At 27.1% G+C, this 20828-nt stretch overlaps 2 protein-coding genes across 3 annotated transcripts in view; both read left to right on the forward strand.

The window, feature by feature from the left end:
• LOC117170719 (E3 ubiquitin-protein ligase SIAH1-like) overlaps window positions 1-4732 on the forward strand; it is a 26008-nt gene extending 21276 nt beyond the window's left edge. Inside the window, exon 5 of the mRNA XM_033357732.1 lies at window positions 1665-4732. Within this exon, the coding sequence (XP_033213623.1) occupies window positions 1665-1842 (178 nt within the window). The 3' untranslated portion in view covers window positions 1843-4732. The remainder of the gene's footprint in view (window positions 1-1664) is intronic.
• Window positions 4733-6790: 2058 nt separating this feature from the next.
• LOC117171598 (transketolase-like protein 2) overlaps window positions 6791-20828 on the forward strand; it is a 28418-nt gene continuing 14380 nt past the window's right edge. Inside the window, exons 1-2 of one of the 2 annotated variants that reach the window (XM_033359044.1) lie at window positions 6791-7019; window positions 18584-18729. In XM_033359044.1, the coding sequence (XP_033214935.1) occupies window positions 6913-7019; window positions 18584-18729 (253 nt within the window). In that variant the 5' untranslated portion in view covers window positions 6791-6912. Of the gene's footprint in view, window positions 7020-14630; window positions 14802-18583; window positions 18730-20828 lie in introns of those variants that run through there. The other variant, XM_033359045.1, reaches the window with a different exon arrangement.

Raw genomic sequence — 20828 nt, forward strand, 5'->3', positions numbered from 1 at the left:
ATTGACCAAGTGTATAGAGCTCCAAGGAGATTATGTTGAAAAATAAAAAAAAATTGTTTTTATACTTCATTCTAAGGACTTATTGAACTACCCTCGTATATCAGTAAACATTAACTTTTAATTTTATGAAAATAATATCAGTGAATCACTCAATCGTGGGGAAAAAACAATGTTTCACTCATTGCATTGGATTTTGGTGTGAATATGACGTAAAATAGCAAATAAAATTATTTTTATAATCTTAATATCATGATTTTACCTATTTAACACTAAATATTTTTATTTTTTTAAAAAATAAACTATGAAAACACCTTTTGACTGCAATAATTAAATATTTATATGATTAGAGCGAAAAAATCACCAAAAATATCGATAAAACGAAATTTAAAATTTTTAGTTTCCATTTTTTGGTCACCATTTTGTTCTAAAAAATTATAGATAAAAAACTCAGCGGATTTAAAAATTTCAGATATTTTGTGCATTTTTGTACATATTTGCGACCGTAAAAAAATGTCTTATCCTAATATTTTTGGATTGAAACAAAAAAATGCCAAAAAAATTTTGTTTTTTAAATTTGTTCATTATTAATTGAAAATCAATATTTTCCGTTTTTTAAACTATTGCGTCGTTTAGAGCATACCCGAAAATAGTAGAAAAGAGTATTTTACTATCAATTCTTTGCTTTTTTATAAAATTATTTAAGCTCAAACGTGAGAGAAATTTCTTCGCTTTGGGACTTAAGGGGGTCTTCTAGGGTGACGGCCGTCGTATAATGCTATTTTGGGTAATTTTTTTTTTTTTAAAAACCGTTGAAAGAAAATTATATTTCATATATTTTTTGATTAAATTTAAACAAACCATTTTCAGCCATTTTCTACGCGAGACTTGAGACTCTGCACAGAACTAAAATAAAGAAAGAATTTAAAAAAAAAAATTTTTGTAAGCTTCAGAAAAAAATTCCATTTTACTTTTTTTTGGGGGTCTATATAGGTGCTAAAAAAAATAACGAAGCAATCTTATTTCTTTTAGTTCAACTTGAAGTTGTATATGCGCTAAAGATGCTGTATAAATTTGAGCAGAAACAATCAAATAGTTTTCGAGATATCATGGCAGCTGTTTTAAAAAAATCGTGTTTTGAGAAAAACACGTTTAAAAGTTGTTGTATATAATTCATAATAAAAATTGCCTCACCATCAATCTGCTATGCCTGGACCATAGAGTACATATATTACGTGAGACGTTTTTCTTTTGCTTGAATAAAGACGAGCATAAAATTGCTGTGAAGTTGAGATGGACACAACGTAATAAACAAAAGAAAAACGTCTTACGTAATATATGGATGATCCCTGTGTTGATGCACGCTCCGTATACCTGCTTCGATTTGCGCGTGTAACTTTTCAACCACTTCAAATCGCGAAAAATCCTTTCACCCACGTCCTGTATACATGTTTTAGACGTGATTTATGAAAAAAAATCAATTTTTGGATCTGACACATTAGACGACCCCCTTAATGGGTTAAAAAAATCTGATTTATTTGAATTTAACTTTAATTGCTTCGAATTTTGATAAATTTATCCTGAATTTGTTACCTTTTTTTGCGCTGTGATCCCTGTTGTTGGTAAGATCGAATTTCAGTGTTGGTACCATTTTAAATTGATTGCAGGTTGGAATTGAATGGCCATCGGCGACGTTTAACCTGGGAAGCGATGCCGCGATCGATCCACGAAGGTGTTTCGTCGGCAATTCTCAATTCAGACTGCCTTGTCTTTGACACCTCCATCGCTCAGCTTTTCGCAGACAATGGAAATTTGGGTATCAACGTGACCATTTCAATGGCATGATGAAAGTCCTTAGAATCTACTTTCCACGTGCGTCACGCGATCTCTGAGAAATGGCTGGACGATGGATCCCATCTGTTCAGGGCTGCTCGACTTGATGCGGATGCAAGTCGCACAGATTTAGAATGCTCTGTTCTAGGTACGTTTGTGAGGATTCATTATCAAAGCGCTCATTTTAAACAATGACAGCTGGAAAGCTTTAAACGATGTATATTTGTGATACTGTCATTCTAAACTATATCTTGTAATATACCTATCGTGTGACTACATTTCATACCGACAATGGTTTCTAATTTTATTTACTTACTGGTGTTCTTCGCGCGTTTACGTCATCATCAAGTGGTCTGACATATTTCAAGTACATCTGCATTGACCCAGTATCTGAATTTAATTTAAGAATTTTATTCGTTATCTACATATTTATTTAATTAATAATCTACGCTACTCTTGAAACCACGTTTGATAAATGACATCAACGCGAAGCAACTCATGACTGAAAATTCACTTTTAGATCACACACGAATCTAATGTTGTACGAAGTTTGTACTTTCGTTGTTACTTATAAACGTCGAAAGTTGCAGAGATGTAGAGAAAGCACGTTCCGTATTTTCGAAATTTTAGTACGAAATCTGGGGTTTTTCTTTCTTTCTTGGAAGCATTTTCCAGAAATTAAAATCGCTTTAAATTTATCATTTCGTCTGAGTGTTTGAAATTTGATTTCCTTTAACTGGCCATAAAGGTATTGTAAAAAAATTCCGAAAATAGAAAGATACGTTTTATTAACTTCGGAGCACTCGCATTAAAATGTCTTTTTCTTAAATTTTCAATCCTTAGTTCAGTTTCTCTAATTTCATCCTCTAAAATCATACGAATGCTCCTAGGTTTAGAAATTCGTGCTTGCGTCCGTTGTTGCTTTTTCTAAGCATAAATACATAATTTTGTATTGAGTACAATAAGAACTCACGAATAACTTCGACTTGTACATAATATATTTGTTACAAGTTACAGATAAATGCCTATCTTTTAATATGAAGACAAAACATGCTTGCAAATTTTTTTACGCGGTTTTTCAACAAAAAAACAAAAAAACGTGACAACTAACAATTTTCTCCGAAAAATTTACATAATTTATTGTCTCGTTACATTGGTTTACAGTGAATTTAGCTTCGAGAAACCATAAAATGAAAACCCGTGTTTATAAGACTTTTAAGAGTCTCGACTCTAATTAATACGTAAAGCATCAAGAAAATATCTTTCGAATCCTACATGACTGAAAATGACTTAATAACTTGTACTTTAAAGATACATGTTTAATCCTTATAGATCTGACAAATAATTGTCAAAAGCTGATTACAGTTGACTAAAAATTCAAATTTAAGCTGAAGAAGGAACAATACCAGTTATGGATAGTATTATTTTTACATTACTTAACTTTTAAGTTTGCAAATGCTTGAGCTAATGTTCTTTGCAAAAAATATACAATTAGGCCTGCACCTAGCCTAAAAAGAAAACCATAATAAAAAAATTCGAGTCATCACAAAGATTACTATTAAATTTGTTTGAAAATCTTGCTATGCACGAAGAACGTAAAATTTGCAAACCAGTCCCTCGTCTGTAAATAAACCGTACTTGATATAAAATGATAAAATGTAAATTGAAATTTCTGACGTAACATTAGTCTAAGAAATTATATTTGCGCGTATTGTATTGTACGCGTATAAGTAAGTAAATAAATAAATTAGTATAATAATATCCACGTATACAATGTACGATGATATTATTTAATATAGAACTGAAATTTACTTTAGAGGCGAAATTGATTAAGACTTTGATTCAAATTGGAAATGATTGCGACGTCTATTAAGTTAGGAGAAACTAAGTCAAGATGTGTTATCTGTTTCTTTGAAGAAATCTGTGAAAGAAGCAAGCTTACTGATTGCGAATAAAAATTAACTTTTTTTTTCTTACTGAAGCTTGTCGTCCGAATAAACCCTCTTAAACGTGTTAAATAGGTTTTACGGCACTAATATTTAAGTGTACATACCTTGATAGTTTTTAACACGTACGTCTGCGTTTTATTACGACTAATTTATTATTTGATTTTTTTAGGAAATAATAGTGTTCTGTTGTCCGCAGTTGATAATTAGAAGTGTTTATTGAGTTCTACGGCACAATTTAATCTAGTTAATCCCTTCGTTTGGCCATAGAAAAATTTCGATTGAAGAAAGATGGGTTGACCTAAAAAAAACTTCTTTCACGAAATCATTACAAAATCTCTTCTGTTAAGCTTGCAAGTGACGGCAACAGTGCCACTAACTTGGAATTATTGGGTTTTTGTGATTTGAATATAATATTAATGAAAAATCACACAATAAATAAAGAATGCGTTTTCTCATTAATATTGTATTTTGAAAATTCAGAAGATTTTTTTCCACACTAAAAATGATTCTTGCATAATTTAGGATCTAGACTGAGAATATTTGCTTTACGGACTAGTCCAATATTTTGAATTTATTAAAATCCTGTTTTATTAGAGAGTTTTAGATTTTTTTATAAGTTATAATTAGTTGGCTTTTCTTCATTTAAGAAATGTTGCTGCTTGGCAGAAGTGTTTTGAAGCATTAAGAAAAGTATCTAGTGAAATATGAATTGGATATGTTAAACCTGTTAGAATTTACATCTGCCAGTCGATAAATTCCGCTATTCGAAATTTCGAATAAAAAACATTTCTTAAATTTGAGAAATGAGAAGAAGGGAACATGATGTACGATTATACAAAATTCAACATACTGTCGATGGAACACATTTATTTAACTGTGTAAATACAAATTGTACGACAGTAAAATGTTCAATAGTGTAAAAGCATCAATAAATTCTTTTATAAAGCGATGAAGTTCATTATCTTTTTTCTAATTTTCGCCGGGAAGAAACATGAAAATTAGCCGAAATTTGAACGAGTAACAGGTATTTTTATCTCGATTGTACTATAATGCATATTAAAAGTGTTTTGATAGGTATATTACTCCTTTTTTTCGAAAAAGAAGCGTTCAAGATGATCATTCAAATATTTAAAACGAATTTGTTAATTCGATCAATTCTGAGCTTTTCTCGTAAAAAGGTTAGGAGCTGTCGAAGTTCTCAATAAAATGAGCCCAAGGTGAATTTATTTTGTCAGATTTTTAAAAAGCTATTGCAAATTTTAATGGTTTCTTAAAATAAAAAAATCTTGAATTATTAACATTTTGCAATGTTCTTGGGCTCGTTTTAAATATCAATTTCTAATGAAACGCAACAACTTATCAACATAACTGTTCAATTGTTCAACATTTTTAATCATTTCATTTGTAGGATAATTAATAATAATAAAATAATTTTTCATATTTTCAAGAAATTCGATAAAAAATTACATATTTCATGTCTAAAAAAATATAATTTTTAGCAGATAACTTTTGTTAACTTTTCCATGTTTCTCGTTCCTACTTAAGTTGCCTGCGCTATACCAAAAAAATTAATTATTAAAGTTATATTTAAAATGATTACGAGAACATTGCAAAATGTTGATTAATTCGGATGATATTTAAAATGTAAGAGACTCTTATAATTTGAAATATTTCTGCAGTAGCATCCTAAAAGGCGGACACCAAAACTTCAGCCTGTCAACATTTATTCAGAATTTAGATATTGTTTAATCTATTTCAGAGAACAAAATGTTTACTTTAACTGGTTAAAATTTTTTGTATTTCGTTAAAAATTTGTTATTTTTGATAGAAAATCAATTTTTTAGTTTAAAGTGTAATTTTTTCGTTGAAAAATAATCTTTTTATGTTGACAATTTAACCGTTTTGTTAAAAATTCTGTTTTGTTTAGAAATTAATGTTTTTAACCAAAAATTGATTTACAATTTGGTGGATAATTCCACGGATTGTATGGAAATTAGCCTTTTTTGTTCAAAATTGATATTTTCGGATTCAAAATACAACTGTTTTGTAAAGAACTTGTCTTTTTGCTCGAATATTTAACAATTTGTTAGATAATTCAACTATTCGGTAAAAAATCCAACTGTTATATGGAAAACTTGGTTTCTTTTAATTTAACATTACTTTTTAGTAATAAAAATTTTAATATTCCAGTTTCTATTTAAATTGATCTTTTTTAGTTAAAAAATTCAACTATTTGGTTGACAATGTACGTCATTAATGGAAAATCGTTTTTGTTGTAGAAAATGATTCTTCTTTGGTGAAAGTTCAACTATTTGGTTCAAAGTTTATGTAGAAAATTCATTTCTTGTCTTGCAAATATAAACATTTGTGTGATACTTTTTTCTTCTATTGGTTTTTTTTTTCATTTTTGGTTGGAAATTTTTCTTTTTTATACGTTAGAATAATATAATTGTGCTTGCAAATTCAACTATTTCGGTAAAAGTGTTTTTTGCTGAAAATGTAATTGACTTCTAAAAAAATTCTTATTTTTTACTTGAAAAAAGAAAGTTTAGCCGGGAAAAATGACGGAAGATAAATTTGTCTAAGATGTTTAAATTAAAACTTCGCGCTTTTAAATATTTCAAGTTGTGACGTCACCTGTCGTCATAATTGCATTAGGTTATTTTTTCGAAAACCATTTATTTATATAATAAAATCGCTAAAAAAAAAGATCCATTTTAATAGAATTGAATAGCTAATTAAAAATGTAAAATAATATCCGAGTGCACGTATGGTGAAACCCCTTTTTTTTAAAGTTATTAAACAAATAAAGTTTTGCCTCTTACAGTTTTTATTGTATAGGCCACGGCGTGCAAACATTTTGAATTTTCCCCACCCATCCTGAAATGCAAATGGCCGCGATACTGCGGGCCAATCAGAGCGCATTACCAAGCGTTGTGCATACATGTGAATTCGCCATAAGTTTTTAGTGCTCGTGTCGCATGTTCAGAATTCAATTTCTGTAATTTCTGTTCAGTGTGTGGTTTCAACTTGTTGCATGATCGTTGCCGGTCTCGCGTGCTCAGACTGAGTTCGATATACGTTGAAATAAAAAAGTTATACCAGTGTCCAAAAGTGCAGAAATAAATTCATTATGCCGCATTATCACAAACCCGAGTCCAAAACCGTTCAGGAATTGAAGGACATTTCCAACAAGCTCAGAATCCATTCTATCCAGGCCACGCAGGCTAGCAAGTCAGGGTGAGTCGATAAAACGCTAATTTTCCAGATACACAACACCTCGGAATACATTAGATTTTAGTCCTCGAAACTTGAGGATTCTCTTCACTCAATTTGATACTTTTAGTTGCACTGGTTAATCGAACTTTTATGAAATACAATTAAAAATAATTTCTATTTCTGTTTGAAGCCGGAAAAATTAAATTGCAAGAAAACCGCTTGAAAATTCGCGCAGAAAATTTTAAAAATCGGCGGTAAATTTTAAAACCGATTTTCATCGTTTTCATTATTTGAAGTTATTAAGAAAGTGCTTGAAAAGTGCCTTTAGTCCAGAAAATAAGAAAGATAACATGTTCTACTAGTTGTATTACTGAACCAGTGAAAGAAAAATAGTCAAATTTAAGCATTTGGATACAATTTTGTAGAAAAAGTTAAAAAGATGCATTCGCTATAAACCGTTTATTTGAGGTCAAACGATTAGCGCTGTTACAACACGCGACTAGGCTGACGATTCAAGGCCACACGATTCGAGTAAAAAATAAAAAAAAAACTGTCTGGCTTCAGAATAATAATTTCTGATAAATTATTTCAGATCTGATTGATACTAAAATTAGAAAATAACTGCATTTTAGGAGGATACATTTATATTTTAGAAATGATTTCTACTTTTCATAGGTACTTCACATTTGGAACATTTCATTTACTTGAATTGTCTTACTATACTAATGTTACTTGAGAAAACATATTTCACAGCAAAATTGAACAATTTGCTTGAAAATTAAATTTTTTTTTGAAAATTCATAGTCAGGGATTAAAAATTAACTATTATGGTAGAAATAACTTTTTTTGTTGTAAAAATGAAAATGTTTGGTTAAAAAGTAAACTTTTTTTGGTTGTGTATTCAACTATTTTGTTGCAAATTCGTCTGTCTTCAATGAATTGAAGACTTTAATTCAAAATCAAAATTTCCATTTAAAATGAAAGTATTTTTTGGCAGAAGATTAATCGTTTCGGTTGCAAATTAACGTGTTTGTTGAAAATTCAGATTCTTAGGAAAATTCAACTTAATAATTGGAATTTGATCTTCTTTATTTGAGTTTTTTTAAATTAATGATCAGTGAAACTCTTCTATAGAACCAATTTTGGTTCTGATAGTGGGTGGGAACTAACTCATTATAGCCCGCGTCGATTTTGTTTGTTCACGACTGAGTGCTCGTTTGAATGACATCAGCAGATCCCACGCAGCTCCTGTAACACCAACCTGCGGCGTGGCGTCAATTCTCGGGAGGGCTATTGAAGGGTTTCACTGTATTTTCTTTAAATTTTTTCAGAAAATTAATCTTCGTGGTTGAAAATTCATCTCTACTAGAAAATTTAACTATTTTAATGAAAATGCAATATTTTGACTTCAAATGTTAGGAATGTAAAAACATATATTTTTGTTTAACAATGTACCTTTTTTATTTGAAAATTCATGTACATATTCAAAAAAAGGCAAATTTTTAACTAAAAATATGAATTCTCAAACCAAAAGTTAAATTTAAAACCAAAGAGACGATTTTTCAACCAAGATGACTAATTTTCTACGAAAATAGACCAATTTAAAAAAAAATTCCGAATCAATTACTTAATTGAAAATTGATCTTTTTTAGTTGAAAATTAAACTGTTTGCTTAAAAATTCGCTTTTTGGTAGATAATTTATCTCATTAATTACTAATTCATTTTTTTTGTTAAAAATTCATTTCTGTCATTGGAAATTTAACTATTTAATTAAATCAAATTTCTTATTGATAATTAATTTTTTTTAGCTGAAAGTTTATTCTAGTTTTGGTTAAAAATTCGTGTATTTTGTTGGAAAAGTGTTTTGTTTTTCGTAGAAAATAAATCTTCTTCGTTGAAAATTTAAACTTTGTATTGAAAATGCAATATTTTTACTGGAAATATTAGAAATGTAAAAACTTACATTTTTGGTTAACAATGTATCAAGTTTAGTTGAAAATTCATGTATTTGTTGGAAATTGGTTTATTTTGTTAAAAGATTAATCTTTTTGTTTGAAAAATCATTATTTGGTTTTAAATTCAACTACATGATTAAAAATTCCTTTTTCTTATTGTAGACTCATCATTAAAGTTGAAAATTCGTTTGTTTGGGTTGAAAACTAATTTCTTTAACCAGAGATACTTTTGTAAATTTCTAAAATACACTACCGGCGGAAATGATCTACAAAGTGCCTTATATTTGATAAGATTAGCATGAAATTATTAAAACATTAAAACATGATAAAATCATTATTTTTAAACAAGTTTTGTACGTATTTATACCTTTTTAAAATCTTGCTATTCTTCTGTCCAAGTTTAACCATAGGACAGAATCTCGAAAAAATGCAAAGTATATCCTAATTATTTAGAAAATTACAATGGAGATGTACCTTTAACATGAGCCAAAAAATTTTAAAAACGTTAATTATTTTTAAAATCGTTTCAATTTTCTCGAAAACATTGAAATTTAAAGATTTTTTTCAATATCTTTTTATAAAATTGACATTTTTCCATCGACTTTGTCTTATTAGACTAAAAGTGTCGTGGTTAATTTCCGCTGATAGTGTTGTATGTCAAAGTAATTGAAAATAAAATCTGCTTGTCGAAGAATAGAAATCCTGTATGAACTAAACATAATTTTGTTATTGAATGTTTAAATAATTTTTATCTTAAACTTTCAGGAAAATCTAAGATAACTTTTTATTGGAGGTAGTTTATTATTTGAAATTAGTATTATTATTATTATTATTATTATTATTATTATTATTATTAAGCATAAGGAACACACAACAATACTAGTTCTTTGAATGAACATGACACACAGTTCAAGGGAGCATAGCTTCATTGTTTATGCATTACTCGGATTTGTATAGTCTATTCACATCAAGTGTAACTTTACCTCTTAGGTGTAATGCAAGGTGCATTAGTACAATAATACCTGAATCATATATCCTCTAAATAAAAATCTCCATGAGACGTACATAATTATATACAGCCATATCAAAAATAAAGCAAAAAAATAATTAAAAAGTTTTTTAGTAGGAAGATTAGGTTCCCAATAAAAATGTGAATTTTTTAATTTTGTAAGCTTTATTACCTCAATTTCTCAATTTTAATGAAGAAATACTTATAAATTTTCTTCTATTTCAAAAAGTCGTTAAGAGGTTCCACTAGGCCATTTTATGCCTGAAAACAAATTTTCTTAGTTAAAATTTTTTTTAATGCAAATTTAAGGCTAAATAATTTTTTTATCTATAAAAGGTATTTCCCATTTATTGAAAAATAAACCCAAAGTTTAAAAAAAAATTTGAACATAAAGGGCTTGGAATACGAAAATTTGTATTTTCATTACATGTTCTAAATGGTTCATAAAATTTTTTTTCTAAGAATAATGTACACATAATTTGTTCTGCAATATCAGGTTTACCTATCATTTTACATCAAGTCTTATTTTTATTAATTAAAAATCCAATATAATTTCGAAATTGAGATTTTTTCCGTCACCCGGTATAAATACTTTTTATTTATTCTTTATGAGGAGTATATATTCTATATATTTTAGAAGAAATTATTGGTATATTATTCCTGGAAAAAAATGTTTAGGGGCTTTTTAAAACTATTATTTGAAATTAAATGACAAACTTTCGTATTCGAGAACGGATAATATCTCCAAAAGTGTTGTTTTGCTTCATAAACATTAGGGCCTATTTTATTAATAAATAACAAGTACTTTATAAAAATTGACAAATATTTTTAAATTTTAAACTAAGAAATTTCATTTTCAGACTTAAGACGGCTTAGCGGAACCTCTAAACAATTTTTTGTAATCAAAGAAAAATTATTGCAGTATTTTTTCACCAAAAGAATGAACTTTAGGGGGTGGCATTCATAAAATTTGAAAACACATTTTTTTGTATCTCAATGAAGATATTTGTTTGAAATGTAAAATACACCGTACTCCTTTAAAATATATAATCATCAATGCATTTAAAAAAATGCCCGCTGCGTACACTTTAACTAAATTTTTTCAAATATTGTAAATACTATAACTTAAATCGAAAACTGTGATTTAAACTTCTGAGGATTTACAGCCATAAATTGTAACTGTTTTTTTTTTCGATTTGATTTGAAAGAAGGTTCTCAAAGCACCTACGGCTTTGACAATTACATTCTCATTACGAAACTCGCGCTTCGCGCTCGATAGTTCGTGTCCACTTGAAAAACTTTATCAAGATAATTTGTAAATCCTGTTGTTGTTTTAGAAAATTTTCAAAATGTTGAAAAGCATATAATTTTTTTAAGTTTAATCGAATTTAAAAATGTCATTGGGATAATTTGCAATTCTTTTTGACGCGCATCAGAAAATTTGACAAAAATGTCTAAAACTGATAAAAAATTTCTATTCAAATTTTGACAAAGCTCAAAATTTTCGAATTTTTGTCTGATTGAACAATTTAACTGACATAGTTTCTAAATATATTTGATATTTAGTGATGAATTTAAATGGAATTTCCTAATCTTCTAGAAATATATTTATTTTGTATTTTTCTGGAAATTTTCAGAACTTTCAAAAGCATATAACTTGTATCATTTTCATCGAAATTAAAAATTTCATTTGGATAATTTGCAAGTCTTTAACCCATCTGTTAGAAACTTTAACAAAAAATTTTTAAAATTTTAATATTATATTTTGGGAACCTTAAGGAACAAATCAAAGGCTGACTTGATTGGACTAATCCTTCAAGAGTTAGCGTGGCTACAACATTCAGGTAACCATATATACAGACACCGATAAAATTGTATGATTTTCGGATTCTGTGTGTGTCAAAACGTAAAGATCCATTAAAAACTAGAGATCGGAAATTATGGACGATTACAATACACTCTCATGAATGAGAATGTAAAAACTTAAATCATGTTGAATAAATTACTATTAGCTTCAAATACCAAAGGCTGGAACAAAAACTAACTTTAATATTATTTTTAATTTGTTAAGAATTTTGTATTCGTATGTTACACTAAAAGACGACTTTTCTTCACAATGAAGTTAGTTTGTTTGAAAAAAAGTATAAACTAAGATGATTCCCAGGTGCATTTTCTTCTATGGTTTCTTAAATTGTTTCGTTGACTGACAGAAATATCGACATCATTTACGCAACACGTGCTTCTCATATACAAGAAAATTGTACTCACCAGATTCTTATATAACGCATGAAGTACATTGTCATATGAGTAGTCGATCATGATTTGAAAAACTAGATATTATTCTATGGGAATTATTTATAAACCAATGCACGAGTTTTAAATTTTATATTCTATTTTGTTTATGAATAATAAATATCAGAATTGACTACAAACATTCAGTAATTTAATAATTCAATAATATATTATACCCTTATGATAATATATCTTCTACAATTTTTGTAGGTTTTTTTCACTTCCTGCTCATTGGTTGTAACCATTAAAGAATATATACTTGGCCTTCAAAAACGAAGGTCAAAAATAAATTTGACTTTTTTCATAAGATTCTTTTTTGGCAAGATTTTTTGGGCTCAAGCTTTCTCTCTAGCCAAAAAATTCAAATTTTCCTATGAAAACGTCAAATTTATTTTTTAACCTTCATTTTGAAAGGTCAAATATTTTTTTAAATGGGTAATTGTAGCAGACTACATTTTTCTTTATTGCTTTTCCAATTCGTCGAATTTTTTCCACACGACCAGACACAGTCTAAATGAGAAATAAAAATTCCACTTTTTAAACTAAATGAAAGAAAACAATTCCCTTTTAAAAAAAAATTTTTTTTTTGGGTTTGACTTTCATTTTTGAATGTCAAATATTTATTTTTCTGAAAGTGCTTACGATTAATGTAAAGGGCGTGAAAAAACTTATAGAAACTGTACTGCACTCGGTAAATATTGAACCACAAGACAACATGTTTTTCGAGAACTTATTTAGGTTTCATCCAAAAATAGCGTAAGATTATTAGGGCGATGGAGAGGTATTTTGGTCAAATCTTCTTATTTTTTAAATTAGCAAAGTAGTTTAACCAAGCATTTGAATTTTCAACCAAAAAGTTGCATTTGTAACAAAAAAGATTCAATTTCTACCACAAGAAAAATAGATGAATTTTCAAAGAAAAATGAAAAGGTTTCAACAAGAATTAAAATTTTAATCATGAAAGATTTTACAGTCAATAAAGAAATTTTTTTTATCCAATGTCTTGAATTTCGAAGCCAAAAAGACGAACGTTCTAAAAAACATTTGAATTAAAAAACTAAAAAACTAAAATTAAACCTAAACAAAATTTCATAAGAAAAAAAACGAATTTTCCACAAAATAATTGAATTTTCAACCGCAAAATATGATTTTTCAACAACAACAAAATAATCATATTTTTGCATACTAAAGAGATGCATTTTCAATCAAATAGTTAATTTTTTATTTAAAACAATTAGTTTTTAACACAAAAATATTAATATTCAACAAAAAATGTAATTGTTGATATTTCAACCAAAGAAGATTTGAATTTAAAATTAAAAACAGTTTATTTAACAAATAAATATGAATTTTTAACAAAAAAATTTTAATACGAAAAAAAAATTTTTTCATAAAAAGACATACATTTTCAACAATTTGGTTATAATTTCAAACAAAAATGAAATAGTACAAATTTTGTGTAAAAAAAAATAATTTTCGAACGAAGTCGGAACCAATTTTCAAACAAAAAGAAATAGTTGAATTTTCAAGAAACGAAATTTATTTTTAACCAAAATGATCAATTTAGTACAAAGTAGTTCAACTTTCAAGTCGATATACGAATTTTCTACAAAAATATTTAAATAAAATAGTTATTAAATTTGTGACATAAAATTTCAATTAAATTGTTGAATTTTCAATCATTTTCTTTCATAATCACTTACATTTTTATATTTATAAATAAATATATTTTTAGAATATATGAATTTTCTTGTTTAGTTTTAATGTTACTCTTCAATAATTTTTTTTAGTTTGTAAATTTATATGAAAACATGTTTCTATTTTTCAATCAAGAATAAATTCTGCAAATATTTTTCATCGTAATTTTAGAGTGTTTTAAAATTTGGTTGAAAATTGTATTTATTATTCCAATCGTTTTTAGTTTGAATGTATTTTAATCTATTTTTATTTTCGTAATACGATTCTGAACCCTTGCAAGTTGTCGTATTCGCTCGATACCCGCTTTTCAGTCAATAATACGAACTCGGCGCGCAGTCACCAGGGGATGGCAATTTCTCCCGGAAATATTCTCAACAGTTCCAATTTCCACCAGGACCATGTAGATGGCACTTAAGTTTTTAAACATTTATTTTTATATTGATTTTTTACCTAATTTACCATTACAAGTTCGTTAAAAAAAAGTTGATTACAAGTTCACAAAAATATTAATCCTCAAAACAATTTATAAGGTTGAAAGTCTATTTTTTGATGAACTTTTCTGAAATTTATTGATTTATCAGATTGTTAATTTCAGTAATAGGTGGCAGTGCACTCAACTGAAATATTGAACTTGAAAGTAAGAATACCATCTCCTGAATAGCGCGTACTTTGTAGAATGTAGATAATCACCCGGCAGTTTGTACCGGATCTTCATCTTGGACGGACTGTTAGGAATCGATTAAAATTATTATCATTATGGGGTCTGTTCAAAATTTACAAAAATTGCGTGATGAAGCAAATAAGCTTCGAATTCTCAGTGTTCAGGCTACGGAGGCATCAAAAAGCGGGTATGCATTTCCATATTTTCTTTATAAAATTAACTTATCAGTTATCTTCGGTGATCTACACACCCGAGGGAAAATTTTCTTATTTAACTTCCTTCTATTCAAATTTACTCCCCATTTGTGACAGCTATTTTTCTGATACATTTGTGTATTAATTCTGATTTTAGAGTTTCCTAAAACTTGTTTTATATCAAAGTATTTATCAATGATAATTGTCTGTTTGTTAATAAATATTTAACTAAGAGGCGTTGAAAAAATTATAATCTGTTTATGTGTCAATGTCGTTTGAGAATAAATTAATAGCCCACGGCGATAATAATCCTTGTAAAATTTTAGAGAATGAGTACAATGTTAAATTATAAAGACCATTAGGTAATAAAAATTGGTGTAACTGTGTTGTAGCTCTCACAAGCTAAGAACGATAGTTATGTAGATAACGCTTCATTCGTCACTAACCTTGCAAAAATACCTTCCATTGATTTTTCCATAAATGCGAATAATTTTTTCTCTGAATACACTTGCAATTAATATTATTATTCTAAATACTGATTATTTATAATTTGGAAAAATTTTATCAATTGAAAGAATTTTTTATTAACGTGTGATATACTGTCAAAAATATTTCTATAATTTAAAACAAGAAGGAACCGTAATTTGGCTGAGAATTGTATTTTATTATCATATTTTATAAAGTTTTGCTTGTTCATGTTTGGAAGACTTTGAAATTAAAAGCGACCTTCAGTTGTAAATGTTGTGATTTTATTCTCTTCGATTTTCTCTCATCATCTTTACCTATATGAATATCCAATTATTCGCGTAAATTGAACAGAAATTGAATTTTATTTGATCTATTTCAAATATTATTGATAGTCGGAACGAGGTAACAATTTGGAATTCAGAAAGGGAAAAATGCATTTTCTCATTTAAGATAAAATTAAATTGTATTTCTTCATGCGTTATCTTACTTTACTGGTTTTACGGACCCTCATTTACTTCCTTTTTTTCTTTTTATTGATTAAGAACAGATAATAAGAATTAACAAACATGCTTAAGTAACTGATCTTCGAATACGGTAATCATATGATAATGATAATGTTGACCTCTAGAATATGATATGACCTCTAAATAATATATGATATAATATGATATCTAATATGATATATGACCTCTAAAATATTCTCGAAACTTTTTATTTAACGTTAGGTTTAAAAAACTGTTCCTATCTTTAAGTTTTAATTTAAGAACTTCACTTTGACAATCTACTGTAGTATTTTTGTTATAAAAAATGTTAAGAATAAATTATTAGTTGTCAAAATTTAAAGGAATTTTACAAACCTTTGAAAGCTACATTTTTACCAATCACTTAAAATATTACAATTTCCGTATCACATATAGAATGTAATTTTAAATAAGTTGTATTTTATCCCTTTTATTTTATTAAGTTCATTTGTTCACTTAGAAGAACACTGAAACGATAAAAAGTTAAACGCGATTGACATTGAAAAATTTCGATAAAAAACGTAGTGAGTTGATTCACTATAGATATAAATTAATTAATGATTTTTTAAATTAAAAAGTAGTTCCAATATTAAAAATTGAACAATAATATAATAATTGATATTTCGACTTAAAAGTATTTTTATTTTAAATTAAAAATCGTTGAATGCTACCAAAAATTTGATTTGTTAACAAAATAATTGAATCCTGAACCTATAAAGAAATTAATTTTAAGCCAAACAGTTGCATTTAAGAGACAAATTCTTAACAAAAAGTGGAACCATTAAATTTTTTATTAAAAAACTTCATTTTTAACTAAAAAACCATATTTAACACAATAGTTGAACTTGTCAATCAAAGAGACGAATTTTCAAATGCAGATATGAAATATGAAATTTCGACCAAAAGTGATGAAATTTTTAGGAGCGACTGCAACGTCCCGAAAAATAAAATTATCTCCAATGGTGGGCTATATATTACGTGCCGCCGATATATAATAACCCCGAAATTAAAAGTAGTCGGCGATTACAAATTCCGGAATAATAAAATTCTTGATCATTTATATTAACGAATTTTAAATTTTTCGATAATAATAGAACAATTATTAATTTTTAATGTTTCTAACTTAAAATTGATTAAAATCATTTCATTATGAACAACTACAAATTTATTTATTGATTCTTTAATCAATATTTTTCTTAGGTTCAGAACTTTCTTTTTTAATCAGAGTATTATTTTTTTACTATCATTAATATTAATGATTTTTTAAGTAATATTTTTCTTCGGTTCAGAGAAATTTTTTTCGATCAGAGTATTATTTTTTGCTATTTGCTTGAAAATGCAAATATTTTTGGTTGAATTTTAATATTTGTTGCTTGAAAATTCGAGGCTTTGGCCGTTGTATTTTGGAAATTCAATTTTTAAATTAAAGTATGTATTCAATTGAAAATTTAATTCTTTTGTTAAAACTGTTTTATTGAGCACTTTTTATATAGAAAAATCATAATTTTGGATTGAAAATTCATCTTTATTGGTTGAAAATAATTAAAATTTAAAAAAGAGAAAGAGTCAAGAAAAAAGCACCAAATGGCCTTTTTTTCTCCTTGCAGAAATTTCGAAAATAATTTAAAGTTTCTATAATAATATAATAATATAATTAAAAATTATTATTATTTGAACCTTAAATCTCTCCATGCAAATTAAAAAAAAAGAAAGAAAGAAAAGAGTTAAGAAAAAACCACCAAATGACCTTTTTTTTCTCCTGGCAGAAATTTCGAAAATAATTTAAAGTTTTAATAATAATATAATAAAAAATGATTATAAATGCATTTTGACGGCAGTTCATTTTTTATTACTTAAATTTTTTTAAAAATCGGATCTAAAAGTTCGAATTTTTTAATTTCACTGATTGTGACACATTTTTGGGAACCGGGAAATGACCCGGAGTTTTTTCCTTGATAAAGACGGCCATCCTGATTACACCTGGCTACAGTTACACTGTAAATAAAAATTTTTTTAAATGAATTAAAAGAAATTACAAAATTACTTGTAAAATTTAATGTTTTCTCCTAAATAAATTCCACAAAGAAGTTTTATGATTAGACTCTTTCTCAATAAGTATTCTTGATCTGCTCCTATCGTTCGGTGGTTCTTACGATATCATCTGACATTCAGACAAATAAAACTAATTGGCAGACATCCGTTTTGAGTTTAAATTTAGTCGACTGGATATTATACTTACTATGTTGCAAAAGCACATTTCTCCTTTTTAATCTCAAATTCTACATTTTTATCGTTGTTTGTATTAAAATAAAATAATTTTTTAATAATGATTACAATTGTTCCTTGAAATTGCATTTCGCAATTTATAAGATTTCTGGATCTTCTATTATTTGGACAATTTTAATAATATTCAAAGTAATGTGGGTACACTTTAAAGGTACTAGTATTAGGTATTAGTACTAGATATTAGTTCAGGCTAATAGTAGCTTTACGGCGAATTAACGATTTGCGAATTAATATGTATTGATTATTTTAATAATGAAAATAATAAGATTTTTCTTCCAGATTAAAAAATTATACATAATAATATTAATGAGAACTGTTTAGAATTCAGTATATTATTGAAAAATTGTTTCTATTAGCATTAATTATTAATTGTATAATAAATTTGTTTAAATACTGGAAAAACCTGGAAAAGTCATGGAATTTTAAAATCCGCCTTCTGTAATAACCCTGACATTTTATTGCTATCTTATTAAAATATTATTTTTCTTTTCCTTTTCCAGTCACCCAACAACATGTGCGTCAATGGCAGAAATAATGTCTGTGCTTTTCTTCCACACAATGAGATATAAGATTTCCGCTCCTAAAGACGCAAGCAGCGATAGGTTCGTTCTCAGCAAGGGTCATGCTGCTCCTATTCTGTATGCAGGTAGAAAATAATGCCGTAATTGTAATTTAAACTTTACAATTCCAGAAAAGTAACGCATTATTTCGAAATTTTTTAAATCCCCTTTCTATTATTTTCTATTATTCAACATTGCTTATTATTTCTCTTTTGCTTAATTATTTTATGTTTTTCTCATTCAGGGTGGCCGTAGGTTAGGGAAAACCTGGAAATCAGGGAAAAGTCAGGGAATTTCATTGGCCAGGAAAAGTAAGGGATTCTGAAAAAATTCTTGCAAAAATCAAGAAATTTCTTATAAGAGATTCTTTGCATAACTGTCAAGAAGAGTACATTTGAAATTACTCAATTTTAAATTCAAAATGTTTTATTTCCTTTATAAAAGATGTTGTGTTACTTACTCGCCAGGAAAAATTAAAAATTGTTCGCGGAAGAGTGAGAGAATTCTGAAAATGAAGTTGGCGGCCACCCTGATATAATGTTTTTGTTAGTAATTTATTTTCCTTATATTTTTATTTCTATTTCCTTTCTCTCAATTTTTTCTTTCTGGTAATAGTATTTTTAATTAACATTTTTATTATTTGGTTGCAAATTAAAAAATGTTGCTAAAATGTCCTATCCTTTTTGGTTCAAAATTTAACTGTTTTGTTGAAAATTTCTCTCTTTGAATTGAAAATTCAACTATTTTGGTAGAAAATAAACTTTTTTGTTAAATACTCATATATAAGGAGTTGAAAATTCAACTTTTTTTTATTTCGTCTGCGGTTTAAAAAGTAATATTTTTAGGTAGAAATTTCATCTTGCAATATCTACTACTGCATCATTCGTTGAGAATTAATCTCTTTGTTGAAAGATTCAACTTTTTTGTAGGAAAATCGTTATTTTAGTTAAAAAGTTGTCTTTTTTGGTTAAAATGTAAACTGCTTCAATAAAAATTAATGTTGTTGTTGAAAATGTATCTTTTCTAGTTAAAAATTCATTTACATTATTCAACGGTTAAAAATTCTTGGTTAAAAATTCGTCGTTTGGTTGAGAATTAATCTATCGGGTTGAAAATTCAACTATTTAATTTAAAATAAGTTTTTTTGCTTTTGAAATAACAAATATTATACTTTTGGTCGAGAATTCATTAATTTGTTGTGAATTCAACCGTTTTCTTATTGAATGTTGTTCTTTTTTTGTTTGAAAGTTTGACTATTGGGCTGCAAATTCCTCTTTGTAGGTTGGAAGTTCAAATATTTGGTTCAACTTCCATCTATTTTGTTAACAATTCAGCTATTTGTTCGAAAATTTAAGTATTTTTTTGGCAATTTCTTTTTTTGTTGTTAAAATATCAATTTTTTATTTTTCCTTGAGAATTCATCGATTTGTTCCTTATTCAACTGTTTTTGATTTCATTGTATTCCTCTTAGTTGGAAAACTCGACCATTTGGTTGAAAATGTTTGTTCGAAATATTAATATTTGGTTGAAAGTTCCATTGTTTTGTTGATATTTAATTATTTTGTTAATAAATTATCTTTTTGGTAGAAAATTAAGATTTTTGGGTGCAAAATTCAACTGGCTTGTAGGAAATTTGTTTTTTTTTTTGTTCAAAGATAAACTATTTCATTCAAGAATCATTTTCTTCTTCTTTGAAAACGTATCTTATTTGAAAATTTATCAATCGATTTGAACATTCATGTATTTTTTAAAAGTCGTCTTTTTTGGTCGAAAATTATTCTTCTTGTTTAAAAATTCGTAGTTCTGGTAAGAAATTCATATTTTTATGTTGAAAATTCAACTGTTATATTAAAACTTCTTTTTTTGTTGTTGAAATATCAACTATTATATTTTTCATTGATTAATTTCATTTTTTTTGTAAATTCAGCTGTTTTTTTATTGTGTTTTTTTTTTGTTTTGAAAATTCATCTTTGTAGGGTTAAAATTAAATATTTCGTTAAAAGTTTAACTATTTGGTTGAAAATTTAATTATTTTGTTGAAAATTCAACTGGTTGGATGGAAATTCCTTTTTTCGATAGAAAATTATTACTTTCGGGTTAAAAAATTCAACTGCCTCATATAAAAGTTGTACTAAATTATTAAAAAATCATTTTTTCATTGGATATATATATTTTTTTTTTAATC

Source organism: Belonocnema kinseyi, chromosome 4 (genome assembly GCF_010883055.1).
Source record: "Belonocnema kinseyi isolate 2016_QV_RU_SX_M_011 chromosome 4, B_treatae_v1, whole genome shotgun sequence".
Taxonomy (NCBI): Eukaryota; Metazoa; Arthropoda; class Insecta; order Hymenoptera; family Cynipidae; genus Belonocnema; species Belonocnema kinseyi.